Source organism: Leptosomus discolor, chromosome 7 (assembly GCF_034619465.1).
Source record: "Leptosomus discolor isolate bLepDis1 chromosome 7, bLepDis1.hap2, whole genome shotgun sequence".
NCBI classification, from domain to species: Eukaryota; Metazoa; Chordata; class Aves; order Leptosomiformes; family Leptosomidae; genus Leptosomus; species Leptosomus discolor.
In genome coordinates this window covers 48,881,550-48,895,722 of record NC_141397.1, presented here as the reverse complement: position 1 = coordinate 48,895,722, position 14,173 = coordinate 48,881,550, and the positions used below count along the sequence as shown (strand labels likewise).

At 37.0% G+C, this 14,173-nt stretch overlaps 1 protein-coding gene across 2 annotated transcripts in view; it reads left to right on the top strand.

Moving 5' to 3' along the window:
- XRN1 (5'-3' exoribonuclease 1) overlaps nucleotides 1-7,804 on the top strand; it is a 36,387-nt gene extending 28,583 nt beyond the window's left edge. The window contains exons 33-43 of one of the 2 annotated variants that reach the window (XM_086468742.1): nucleotides 71-166; nucleotides 389-503; nucleotides 1,003-1,067; nucleotides 1,470-1,580; nucleotides 1,955-2,080; nucleotides 2,400-2,556; nucleotides 2,864-3,042; nucleotides 3,258-3,371; nucleotides 3,453-3,576; nucleotides 4,421-4,572; nucleotides 4,771-7,804. In XM_086468742.1, the coding sequence (XP_086324868.1) occupies nucleotides 71-166; nucleotides 389-503; nucleotides 1,003-1,067; nucleotides 1,470-1,580; nucleotides 1,955-2,080; nucleotides 2,400-2,556; nucleotides 2,864-3,042; nucleotides 3,258-3,371; nucleotides 3,453-3,576; nucleotides 4,421-4,572; nucleotides 4,771-5,061 (1,530 nt within the window). In that variant the 3' untranslated portion in view covers nucleotides 5,062-7,804. The remainder of the gene's footprint in view (nucleotides 1-70; nucleotides 167-388; nucleotides 504-1,002; nucleotides 1,068-1,469; nucleotides 1,581-1,954; nucleotides 2,081-2,399; nucleotides 2,557-2,863; nucleotides 3,043-3,257; nucleotides 3,372-3,452; nucleotides 3,577-4,420; nucleotides 4,573-4,770) is intronic. The other variant, XM_086468743.1, reaches the window with a different exon arrangement.
- Nucleotides 7,805-14,173: the final 6,369 nt, after the last annotated feature.

Sequence of the window (14,173 nt, the reverse complement as noted above, 5' to 3'; positions counted from 1 at the left end):
GATTAGCTGTTCAAAAGTTGAGTTTATAGCTGCTGAGGTTGATGGGGGTGTTTGTTTCTTCTTTTGTCAGGCACAGAGTAAGCAAGATGATGAATTCTGCAGCATATGGCAATCATTGCAGAATTCTGGCAAGTCTCACCACATTCAGCAAAACGTGCATGAGAAGGTTAGTATATAAACTTTAGACAGATCCCTGGGTTCAAAGTATGGAGGTGCTTAATTGTATATGTCAGCTCATTACATCAGAAAACTTTCTCGTTAATGTTATAAGTAAATCTTCTGGATGAAAATATTGTTACACAGGGTATGCATAGCTCTGTAAAGAAGTAATCATATAGGACTGCTGATACATAGTTTTCTGGTTAAGGTTTGATGTTTGAAATCCTAGGGTGCAGTTCTACCTCAGGAAATCAAGCTGGGAGCTGGCAATCACTTCTATAAGCCAGGATTCAATGACAGCAGCTTTAAAGGTCAGCAGAGAAAACAGGAGCCATATAAAAAATGTGAGTACTATAATTAGAAACTTTGTTTAGGAGAACTACTTGCTTTATCTGATCTTCATGGAAGTGCCTATGGAATTTTTTGTAGTTAGCAACAGAAAATAGTTTATTATAGTTATGTAAACACTATGTTGCACTTTTTATTGTCAAATAACGTCCCAGGTGTGCATATTAGGTTATTCCACACTTAAGCCTCAATGTTTTGATCAAGCTGTTCTGATGGCTTTCCACCCATCTGATATAAAAACAAAAGAACAAACCCTCACAATTTGGCTTTGAAAATTGGCTTATGATCGTATATTAGATATATTCTTGCATATACTTAATTTTATTTTATCCTAGAAGAAGAACATACACCAAATGATCTATAAAGCATAAATTAAACAGTTGATGCAACCATTCAAATTAACTCTCTGTACTTGTATGGAGTTATTAATTTTTTTGAGTCTTGATTATTATTATGGTTTTTAAGAGCATTTCAAAAGAATGCATTCTTTTGTAGTTAAAGAAGATTCCAAAGTTACAAGAGGTGAAAGTCAGCCACATAATAAAATGTCAAACAAACAGGTAATTTCTTCTGTACTGAGTACATGTATTCTTTTCTTTTAATTTTACTCTGATCTGATTCATCATTTTACAGATTTCTCTTTAACTGGTGTCTTAATTGATTCTTTTACTTAGGTAAATTTTATTTTGGAGGTATTTTTTTTCTCGAGAGATTTTTATAGACAGAAAATGAGAGAAAGTGTGTAACGTATAAAGATGATACCAAATGATTTTCCTATTCCTTTCAGACTCTAAAAGCTATGCTGTAATGGGAAAACACAAAAGCTAGGTTTTCAGTAAGCTGAAATCCTTTATAAGATTATTAGCTTGTGAAAGCTATTTGCAAATGCATTTCTAATATGACGTGTTATAATGAGTAATGGAGTATTAGTATTCAATAATAAATGCCGCAGTTTATTTCAGAGTTTTGCAGGTGTGAATAAGTACAATGTGAAACTTTTGAGGAGGAATGAAAGTCCCAACCTGCCTGTAGTTCAGAAGGCTGCAGTTGACAGTCCCTGTACGGGTGCAAAGGTAGGATCTAGATAGTTGATTTTCTTATGCTTATTGAGTAACTTCAGTTTCCAGTCCATTTTCTTCCAATTATTCCTGCTCACTTATGTGCAAGTTCATTGTATGACAGATACAAGACAGACCTGTATAAGCTTGATCATTCTTTAAATCAGTTCTCTATTGGTCAATACTTGCATCTTTTTAGTATGCAAAACTTCATGTAGTCTCTGGATATCTGTTCACACTCTGAGCAGATGTGACTGTGATCTGCCCAAGCTAAGAGAAGAACGTCGTGAATAAGCATAAAATTAAGTCTCAAACTGATATACCTTTCCTCTGGTATCTGCTTGTAATATACTAAGTTGATGTATCTTATTTTTTTAATTTGTTTCAAGAAGGACAATGAACTTGAAGGCCTTCTAGCTTCTTTGAAAATTTCCAAAGAAAATGAAGTGCAGGCTTATTCCAAGGAAGACAGAGCTACAAATGAAGAACATCTGTCACCACAATCATTCGCAATGGTCTGTATACTGCAGGAATCGTTACATTGCAATTTAGCATCTGCTATCTTAGCATCAATGCTTCTATTTAAAGACACTCCATGAAACCTCATACTGCCTTTTTAAACATACTGATGAGCTTTTAATGAGCTACTCTCAAAGAAAATTAACACACACATTTGTTTATGCTATGATGCTGTTTTCTGTGCTTTGATAAAATTTAACTGATAGGAGAACAAAATTCAGATTTTGTTACCGATTATGATATTCAGAGTTAAGTAAGAAGGTAGTGTTATCTGAGTGCCTTCATGTCCCTGAATGGTTTATTTAATTTTTAAAGAAAGGAACACAGATGCTCAAAGAGATTTTGAAGATAGATGGCTCTGACCTGGAAACAAGGAATGAAGTGAAATCCCAAGTTAATGATGTTCCTGCTCCCCCTGGTAGACAGGATTGCCATGGAGCTGCCTTGCAATATAGACAAACAAAAAAAATGGGTATGTTCAGACATCACCTCATAGTTCAGCGCTTCACCTTGTAGTGACATTTTAGAATATAGCTAAAAGTATAGTACTGATTTTCAAAATATAGTAATAAAATGTCTTGTCTCTTTCAGTTCTACTTCTTTATTCAGATCTAAAAATCTTTTTATACACTCTCACCTGGTTTTTGTTAATCAGATATGAAAATACCAGAAAAAAGTAAAATATGCTTTTTTTTTTTTTTCCTGCTAGTAATGAATTTGCTATCCTGTCCTTGCAGGAAATATTTGTGATACAGCTGGGTTTTTTTTTCTTTTGTCAGCTGCTTATATGAACAAGCCTCATAGCAGTGGAGGCCCTCAGAACACACCAGCGCTGGAAACTGGCGGTCACCCTTTCCCTTGTCCACAGCCTGCACTGTCTACTGTTTCTGAACTTTCTCATATTTGTTCTCTTGTTGGAATGTCACAACCAGATTTCTCTTTCCTAAAAACACCTCAGGTAAAAAAAGCTTTTTCTGCAAAGGTTAAAGTTCTCCACTTTGTTTCAACTGACCTATATTAAACATTTGGTCTGAGCACTGAAATACATCTAAAAGTAAATCTTAGCTCCTTTTGTTGCCTTTTTTCAAAGCAAACAAACAAATCCTCTGTTTTATCTCACACTTTTCGTCAGCAATAACAATTCCCTCAAAAATCTTTATCTCATTTTTCTAGACCATGACAGTTTGTCACATAAAATTATCAAATGGTTTGTTGGTTCATGGACCACAGTGTCATACTGAAGCTGAAGCAAAGGAGAAAGCTGCACTTTTTGCTTTACAGCATTTGGTGAGGATGCAGAGAATCTTTTAAAATCTTTGTCTCTATTGCATTGCATCTGTTTGTAATCTCCCGTTTCACTTGTCGTAGAGTTCTGTAGGAGTAAACTTCCCTTTGCCTCCACCTCCGCCTCCACCAGTGTTTCCAAATTATCAGCCACTGGGAGTTCCTGTACCACCTGGATCTATTCCTCCAGTATTTGCACAACCCCCTGGTAAGTATTAGACTAGTACATGTTTCGAATATTGTCATGATAGCCTGTAATTTTAATAGTTCTTTGTATGAAAATGAATGCCTTCCAGAAAGCCCTGTTTTTAGTCTTTGTGTTATGTAGTTGTGTGTCTGAACTGCTTTGAAAACAGTTCATGAATCTCTTCTCATCGATATGCAAATTAATTCAGTACAAAGAATCATGTCACTTCCCCATATAGTTTTGGTTTATCCATGCATTAGTGCTTTTTATTGTTTATAACCAACTTTCACTGAAGTGCTGCATCACAAGCCTGTTTTACGCTGCCAAACGTTAGCATGGTAAGTCACCTCCCCCAAAATTGCTAAAAATCTTAGTGACTTTTCTGGTTCCCATCTATTTTGTATTCTACTAAAACTGACATTCACAGCTGGTAATTAATGAGTTGGCACCATTGTGGGATCCTAGTAACCCATGCAGCAGCTGCTACCTCGCTTTTCCTCAGTGTTTCTGTATTGTTGACTTGTTTCAAAAGGATGGCCTGAACTTGCACCCTCTACCGAGACAGTTCACTCGGCTAAGGGTGTGAGGATCCTAATTATGTGCGCTCTGAAATGCAGATGCTGTGACTTAGTGCTCTTAACTGTGCTGTCATCTAGGGGTAGTTCTGTAAAAGCAGAACTGTTTGTTTGGGATTTTTTCAATTAAAAAATAAATACTTCTATTTTCAAGGAAATACAAAGAATATGAGGCTTTTTTGGAAAGAGAAACAACATGCGGACGAATGTAGTTGGGGTACTTTGGGGGTCTTGGGGAGTTGGTATCTTCTTTTTGAGGAAAGAGAGCTAAAAGTTACTTATTTTCACAGCTAATATAATGCCTCCATCATCTCACATGTTTCGTCCAGTGTCCTGGGGAACGCCAGTGCCTAAACATTATTATCCTGGCTCCTATCCAGGAAATGTGTCTCTGGCAGGAAGTATACCAGTTGGTTCTCACAACCAGTTTATACCTCTGCAGGTAAGATTGGCAGGTTTGTCTTGATATTCTTTCTGTAAAAAATGTGCCTACATGATGAATGCGACAGTACCCCCACTGTGAAGCACTATTTAGTATTAGAAAATTATTGTAAAAAATTGTATGCATGTTGTCTAAAAGTGGAATATTTGCAGTTTTTTGAGAATGCATTCTGTTAAATAATATTTATTTAATTTAAAGGTAACTAAAAAAAGGGCTGCTAGCAAGAAAAACTTTGAGCTCAAGGAGTTTCAGAGTTCCCCTCAAGCTGCACCACTAAAGAATGAACAGCCAGTGTCTTCTGACCACATTCAGCAAGATAGTTCTTCAGCTCCTTTAAAATCTCCTCAAGCTGCTCAATCCACTGTTTCATTTCAAGACAATGTGGCTACTCCAAGCGTTCCTCATAACAAATCAACACCAAACACTTCCAGCAAGCGAAAGCCAAGAAAGCTGGCTGTCAATTTTGGCGCACCAAAATCTGCAGAATAAATATGGTAGCTAGGTGTATTTTATCTTTAACTCTTCCCCCGCTGTTATGTTCTATCATTTAAAAAAATCAGAAAGCTCTATTAAAAAGACCAGCCACTTTAAGGATAATATAGAATGAAACACATTTTATTTGCTCTGATTTTCAGGTTGTTATGAAAACTATAAAAATAATGTTAAAACTTAATTATTTTGACATAAATTAGCAAAAGCTGGGAAATGCTGAGTTAAGGTTACCATGCCACCCATTGTGCCTAGGTTTCTAAACAGTGGCTTACAGACAATACTGGGTAAGCAGCAATAACAGTGGCAACCTTAATTCAGAATTGCCGTGCTTTTTGGGAGGGATATGGAGCGGTAATAAGTTGGGCATCTAACATTGCTTTGTATTCTAGGTTATTTTTAAATAGCATAATAAGACAGAAAGGAAAAATTATTTAAATGCAGCTTTAATATGGGCTCCCCGGGTTCTTCTGAGTTGAATCAGCGTGACTAAAACCTAACTACAGTGGAACTGCCACATTCACTTTAGCGATGAACTGCTAGGTTTTATACAGGAGGGCAACAGCTTTACAACTTTCAAAATGTAGATATTATTGAATCTCTAGAGTTAGAGTGTCAAAAAGTGGTTGCTGATGCAGAATCTGTTCCAGGAGATGAATTTATGGGACGTATTGAAAAAAAAAAAAAAAAGTATTTGCAAAGTAGAGACCTCTTTGGTAAGGTATGTTTGAGGTTTGGTGGGGGTTTTTTTGTTTTGTTTTTTAAATCTAGCAGCATTATCAATTTCACTGTTTTCTGATGATAAAACAACATACAACATAGATCTGCATAGCCTCCTAAAATGTTAGTGATATCCTGATTTTTTTCTAAATTATAAAAATGGCCAGAGTTTAAAGATGTCCATTTGTGTAGTATGGCTGTCAAAGTTATTTTTACTTAGAGTCCATTTCTCCCTCTACTAGTCTGCACCCTGAAACCTTCTGTGTGGTAGGTTATTTTTTATTGCTAGTGACTTTTAATATTTATTTTTTACTTCTGTGATAGAAGTTCTGTGTAGCAAAATTAAATTATCAGAAACTGTTACTATTGGTTCCATAAGAATATTCAGACCAAAACTTAACTTGTGTTTTTTGAGGGAGCTATGTTGTAAAAGAACTCCATCATTGTTAGTTCATATAGGAAAAAAAGAAGGTTCGAAGGCCCCTATACTATTTCTAACCCACGTGTGCTGTTCTTACTGACAGTCTACGAGAAAATGGTAAGCCTCAGTTGGTGCTGCTTACTGATGGTGATTAAACTTCATTTTTCTTCTTTATGCTAATCTGTTCCAGAAAAATTATTTTTCCTCTAAGGCCCAGGAAGCTTAGAAATAAAGCATACTTTAGTGATTTTTGTTTCCTCCAAACAGGTTTCATGTTGGATCTGCAAATCTGTAGCCTTTCTTTCAGTTCCCTTTGATCTTTGCCTCCATTCCTTGGTGTAGTACCACTATGTTACAGGACTTTTTATGTTGATTTCTCTGAAACAGTTGTTGCCTCAGCAGTATTTGTAGAATAGCAACAAGCCCGATAAAAAGGATCACAGAGGTAAAAACAAGGTTAAGAAATTTTATTTTGTTTTTCTTACTATCATAAACCTTGTAGAACAGTCTATATACAGTCTTAAAATACATTGATTTTGTTGTTCTCTTCATAGCCATCTAGTCTCAAGAGGGTTTGAAGCCATATTGCATGAAGGGAAAGTTGTATGCTGTGGTGATTTATTGTCATTAGCAACATGAGACTGACACTATGCTGACATGCCAATATTTTAGAAGCGTTTATGTGAAATTTAGTTATGAGACACAGATGTTAGTCCCCCATATCCTGTATGAAGTGTCTGATCATCAGAGAAAAGATCTGTTTAGAAATTCCTCTGATGGAGATGAGACTATGTTAGATTCTTGCATCACAGAGTTTTGACATATCTGGTTAGCCGATTTCTGCAAATTTTTTAGAAAGTAAGTTATGAAGGACACTACTAACACCAGTAAACACAGCAATTTTTATTATTAATTACTTCCAACTAAGACGTCTCCCTCTTCAAAGAGAATTGCTATATTTAGTATATATAGCTAGTTAAAGACTCATTCTGTAGCTGCTGCATATTGTATTAGTCCCTGGTTTTCAGTTTATGTATTCTATGATACTGACTGCCTGGTGCCCAGTTAATTACAGTTCTACACGTCCTGGTAGATGTGACATCTGCATTGACCTATGCCATGTCCCCTATGATTTCCGTTTTATATTTTAACAAGGTGATTATGTTTAATTCATACAGATATAAATTTAAGCATCTGTTTTTCTCATAGATATAAAGTATTTTGTAAGCACTGGAGTTTTTCATTAGATCTTATACAGAGCAGTATTTTACTAAAAATCCAAAAGGGAAGACTTTTATGTGCGCATTTTTGTAGTTTCTGATTTTTTTAAAATAACTTTTCATTGTTTATCTGCCAAGTGAAATGTTTTAAATTTGCATATGAATGGATACAGAATGTATTTTTTGTGCTGTTTAGTGTTAAGTGTGCATTTGCAGATTTTTAGCATGTAGTTGCACAAAGGACTGTGCAAAGATATTTTAAAATATGAATATATGATACACTGAAGGAAAAACATTCATAAAAGTTAAATGCTATATAAAACTTTAATGCAATAGAATAATTTTATAAATTGTGTCTGTGTCTGCTTGGATTAAATATTGAAACAAGAAACATTTCTTATTTTCACTGTTTTATTTCCAAATATTATATGGGAACTTCTGTATGGTCCAAACCAAAATTTTAAGATATAAACTAAATCTCATTAAGCCAAATTTCTGTGGTTCTCAGAAGCAGCAGCTGCTGACCTCTGAGCTGTTTCTTGGTGGCTTTCAACTACAACTCAGTTAAAGATACGAATTTTGTTAAAAAGGCTCCTGGTCACTTTGCAATTAAAAGCATTCAGCTAGATACTGATCTTACAAAATTTATTTGGCTTCTGTCACCCATTAGATTTTAAAAAACAATAACACCCCCACCCCCACCCCACCCCCCGCCCCCAAACCTTTTGAAAAGGCAGAAAGATTACTTTCCAGCAAGTTCAGTTCTGGTGGTTCTTAACAAGGTGCAAAACGAGCTGATGGCTGAAAAATAGGAGCAGCTATGGGTACCTGGAAATATTCGACACCCTTTTTCTGTACCGGGAGCAAAACATTGTGCTGAGATTTTTGCTAGAGCAGAGAATGAATAGTTACCTGATTTGTAACGAGGCTTCTGAATGAAGCATAATGACACACTGCACTAACACCAGTGTAATGTGTTTGAATTTCTTTGAGACAAATGGCAAGTTACATTAATTTCCTCATCCCCAATAATAGGAGGTTTTTCAATTCAAAATTGTCAAATTAGTGTTACTAGATTTTACCCTTTAGAGACGGTAAATAAACTTCTTCACCTTTGTATTGTGTATATATACCATGTGCTGAGTTTTGTCCTCCTTGACCAGTTATCTCTCAGATTATGTTCAAACTCTACTTGTTGTTCCCTTTTAGACCACAATGAACACTGTAATCATGTCAGTTAATTCTTAGTTTCTTTGGTTCTGAGTTATGAACCTTGTTAGGGCCTGTCTTTTGCCAACTGTAGCGCCAGCTTTTCATGTAGAGAGATGTTATTTTCCTTCTCGTACATTTTTGTGTGAATTAGCTTGTTTAAAGCAACTAGCGTAAAGAATGGAGTACACCCTTAACGTGACCAGCTGCTGCAACTTTGTGTAACAATACTCTGTATAGAACAACAGTCTGGTTGGTACATGCATTCAGGTCGTATTACTCAGCATGAAGATGCCACGATACAATCTTGCATTTCTTAAGCGGTCTTCAAATTATTAGTCAATGGACTTCTAAGTACTGCCGTTATCCTGCATGGCACGTTCTGCCTCATTACTTTTCCCATCTCAATATATAGCACTAAAGAAAATTAAAGCAAAGTAAGTAAACGGATAACTTTAAAATACATTAGTTTGTGTGTAATAAATCTTTCATGCACACTCCATTCAGAAATTGACAGAATTGTTCAGTTTAGTTTATCTAAACTACTATATAGATAACCCCTGAGTGTGAGGAATCTCAAAGAAGGAATGGTTACTTACAGTAAGGGATTTCTTAATTCTTTTTATTTGAGATGTGATCTCCATATGTATTCCATAATCAGCCTTCCTTACTACTGAGAGACAGTTATGTTCTTCTCTTTCTGTCTCTGGAAAGGGGACACAGTGACACCAAGGGCATAAGGGCAGTCTGAATACACACTCTTGGCCAAAAGAATCCAAAGTCAGGTGCATGAGGACCCATGAATATTGAGACTGTAACTGATATATATTTCGAAGAATCGGATATCACGAGGTAAGTAGCTGTTGTTTATTAACAAAAGAATCCGTCGTTCCAGCAACAGTTCCTTATTGCTGCCAATTTTTGATAGGGTGTTTACTCTTTATTTTTCTGTAATTTACACATTTCCTGTTTCATTTCTGCTTTGAAAGACAATACAAATCAGAGAGAACAGAAGGAGTCGCAGTGCCATCAAGTGCAAACAGTAAACCTGATTCCTGTTGTTTGAAATGACAGAGAAAACATTTTTTGTTAAAATTTAGTATTTTTTCCGGTAAAACTTGGGCAGTAAGCCCTACTGTATCAGCATTGCTTTATGAAAGTTGATAATCACCCTTAGTCCTGTATTTTATGTAATTGCAAGACAGGAGGAGGCTGGCAATCAAAAGCCAAAATGTAATTTCTGTGCAAGTAACAATAGAGATAAAATGCAAGGTTGGCAACTTCTAGCATGCTGAGGGTACGGGGTGAGGCAAGAGCTGTGATTCCAGTGCAAGTGATTGACCTGTTTCAAAAGTAACCTATGTATGTTTTAGATTTAGCGCTAGTTTGGGATAGAATGTGACATTTGCTATTAGCTCCTCATGCTTCTTCCAGCACATATTTCTTTGAAATAGCTGAAATGCTTTGTCATTGAAACTTATCTCAGCAGGATAAATGGAGAGCAGCATAGGCTGCTGGAACCCCTGAGTTTACTGGGCCTATATTGAGATGGTTTGTTGTTCTTCTAGGTTTTTGTGCGTTTAATTTTTTCGCTTTTCCTCACCCTTGCTTTCTTTTTAAATTCCTTTTCTTTCTAAGTGGCTAGGTCTTATTGAAACAATAGTTCTCAAGAGATTTTTCATCCCTTCAGTCTCTAGATTATCCATTCTCTTGGTCTTCAACTTAAGCTTCATTGATGACCATTTTCCTCTCTTTATTTTTAGATTTTTTTTTCCCTGTGAATTTCCAGACTTTGAAATCAATGTTCTTTTAAAGAGTTGTTCAGCCCTGGATTTTCTAGGTACAAATGACCATCCATCACATGTATATACACAGATATGGGACTCCATCTTTTATTTTCTCAAAGCTATTCATAGCTCTCTCATTTTTAGTCCACATCGTAATTCCGTAAGAGACATCCAGAGGATGATGGACGTTGTCATGTATATGCACATTGCACATCTCCAAATGTAGATATTACTTAGGATACATTAAAAGCACAGGCAAGTAAAGAAACATTAACAGAATAAGTGCACCAGTATTCACTTCACTTTCTTTGGTAGATAAGTTCCTGGCTTAAAGTTGTCCTAAAGTCCACCTCATTCTCTGTCAAAGATTACTTCTGTCGCAGAGCTGGCAGAAAGGAAGGACTGCTTGTGCCTCAGGCACAATGCAAAACCTCATGTGTGTGGGCACAGTTTTGATGTGCAATTCTCTAGTGAAAATGCTGGCTTAACCAGTCTCTTATTACTTGTTCCCACTGGATCGTGCCAAACTGTTTGTATCGCTACATTACGAACCATAGCAAGGAATTAATCTGATTGAGACTTTCCCCCGTGGTATTTTTCAGACTGATAGTTCGCCGTGGAGCCACAAGAACAGCTGTGCTTGTACATCAGTTTACGGTGTGAGGGCAGGATGATTTAGCAAGAGTGGAAATGCTTAAAAAACATCCCATCACTGCCTAAAATACAATCACGAAGCTAACGTGCTAGATTAACTGATGTAATTGTATGTGGTTGTCTGTTGCCTTCAAGGATACTGGTAAATTCTGTCAGAAGTACAGGAGGAACTGCTGAAAATGGTCACATGGTAAATTATTGCAGCAAAATATGCCAAAAGGTCATTGCTTTCGTTTTGGGCCATCTGTTTTGCTGCCAGGCAAGGCTTAATGAATGATGTGTGTAGGCTGCACTAACCAATGGAGCAATAGAAATCAGTGGGCTCTTTCTTACTTAAATGCAAACTGACTAAGAACCCCGCAGTCAGTGCTTTCCTAATGTTAAAACTTGTTAAAATGGTAGAGCTAAGGAAGTGGATAAAATGGGAAATAAGAGTTTGATGAGGCAGTAGAAGGATAGACACATCTTGACAAAATACAGCTAAGGCAGGGGAGTTAAAGAAAAAAACATGCATTACAAGTTTTGAGTCTTGCTCTCCTAGATTCTAGTAGCTGGAATCCTGTTAGCTCTGCCAGTGGCAAGTTTGAATCATACTGGAAGCCTGGGGTGAGCAAAGAGGCTGCTATGTATCAGTTGCACAACAGAAATGCACCTGAGAATACCTTTATTTAAAAGAAAAAGTAAGTTACCTATTCCAAATACAGTTTAATAATTTGGACATTTCAATTAATAATTTGGTACTAGAAAATGTCAAGATTGTGGTTTTTCTCTAGTAACTGGTTCTGCTGGATCTGCAACACTCCCATCTCTCAAGGCCTATTTTAACCCCTCTTGCTTGGCATCCTCTAAAGTGTACTTGTTGCTGTCTGAAACATGCTGAGCATGATGACATTACTTACAAATATTTGATATAAATTACTCATGGTGGGGGTTTTGCCATCGCTGCCAGCAGTGAAGGATCTTCTTGTCCCTGATGTCCTGCCATTTGGTTGGTTTTACTCTGTAACTCTTTCCTTTGCTACAGCATTGGGCAGGTCCCTGGAGTGCCTCCACTCCTTCATTTGGTTTGATATTCCAGTGAAAGATAAGACCAGTCACGCTTTCCAGAGACCAAAGAAACTGAGGATTTCAGCAGAGAAGATGGGACATAGCTGCTGCGGTAATTGGTATGTGACGCGAGGTGTGTGAATTCTCTGCCTTCTGACCAGTGGGAACGGCTCCTGCATGCGCTCACTCAAGCAGGAAGGCTAGGGTGGTAGCAGAGGTTACGCAGGCTTGTTACCAGCCTTGCAGTGCAGTACAAGGAGGGGGATGTCCGTACATCTTCATTTCAAATTGAATGTTCCTTGTCTGTGCTGAACTTGGGGCTTTTACCCATGTTTGCAGTAAGGTTTTTCTGAAAGTGAGAGAGGTTTTGGATAGACAAAGAGTGCCTGTGTGGGAATGATACTCTTTATGACAAAGTAACATAAGCTAATGCCAGGTAAGTCATGTATGGGCAAGCTGTGCATGTCTGAAAACCCATTGCCTCCCTTATTGCATTGTTTTTACCACATTGCAAGTGGAACAATAATTTAAAATTTGCATTTCATAAGCCTCTGATAAAATTGAGCAATTCTAATACATGCTATATAACAGATTATGGACTGCAACTATGCAAGTTGGTTCATGTTATCTTTTTCCGAAGTGTATATGGTGTTCTTTTTCAAGATGCATCTAAGTTCTTATTAACATATTAAACAGAGTTTAAGATTTGCATGAAGAAATTGGCTTATGGTCACTTTCGTGCAATACAGGGAATCGGAGGGGTTCGTATTTGTTACCTTAAGAGCTGGTGAAAGAAAAAAAAAATAAGCTGCACCTCCATTTTCTTTTTGAAGTTTTGCGTCATCTTACAGTGAGACAGGCCCCACTTGTTTTGATACTGTGAAAACATGAAGGATGTCTAGATGAGTTTTCCCAATTTTACTTAAGGCTTCTTAGGTTTTGAATGTTTGGAGAGGTTTTAGCCTTTTATACTAATTACACATGTTGAATCTTATTTAGGGAGCTTTCTTCAGGTGTTCTAACAGGAACCAACAGAATAATTAAATTAGTTTGAAGAAAAATAGTCTTAATCAGATAGGAAGTACTTGATACTTTTCTCTGACAGACATCTATTAGCTGTATGTTAAGAGATATTTTAACTTGTCAGGTTATAGACAGAAACTATAAAAATCAAAGAGATAATGACTTTTTAATGAGTTATTCCTCAGGGAGGAGAAGTAAAGCAGCCGTTCCTTGGCTTTCTCTTTCACGTACCTTCAGCTTCCCATGATCTGAACCTTTGTCCCAGTGACATCTGTGACTGCCTGGGTGAGATGGGGAGCTTTCACTGTTGTTAGTATTCCTGGTTTAAAGATACAGTGACATCAGACTGTTGTCCCACATAATATCCTTTTGTAATTCATAGTGCAGCTTTTTGTAAGAGGAGCCAAACAGAAGTGCAAGGGGGAAGTATTTTCTATGTATTTTTTGCTTTTGCTGCTCTAATTAAATGAGGAGTTAAAACTAATTGACTAAATCTTCTAATTAAATTGGCTTAAATTAACTTCCACTGGTAGTACCTTGGGGTTGAGCATCCTGAATTTTATTGCTTAATTGAGAATATTTCTGGTTGTTCCTGTTCAAAAACCACCAGCCCATCTAAGGGCAGTATGGAACATTTCTGTCCCTAACTCTGCTCTAACAGTCATTTTTAAAATGAGGTTCCCGCTGTGAAGGAAAGTGATGGCCCAAGGGAATCGCTGTAGGTGAAGACTCTGTATAATTATGCGCAACTCGTTCACTGATGCTCGGTGCCTTCAGTGACAAATCCCAGGAGTGACCGTGCCTGGTTGTTTACCAGACGCTGCTCCTAGCTGGCGTTTTTCCACGAGGTACAGCTAGAAGGAGAAATGGGCTTTAGGCTGTGTTCCCCTGGAGTCAGTGTTAGCATCGCCAGGAAATGTTCCAGTGGCGCTCGCTAAATCCTGTCATTTAGAACCCTTTAACATTTGGTGTTGAACTAAAAGCTTTTCAGGTGCGTTTGGTACATTTGGAGGGAAGCTGCACGGACTACA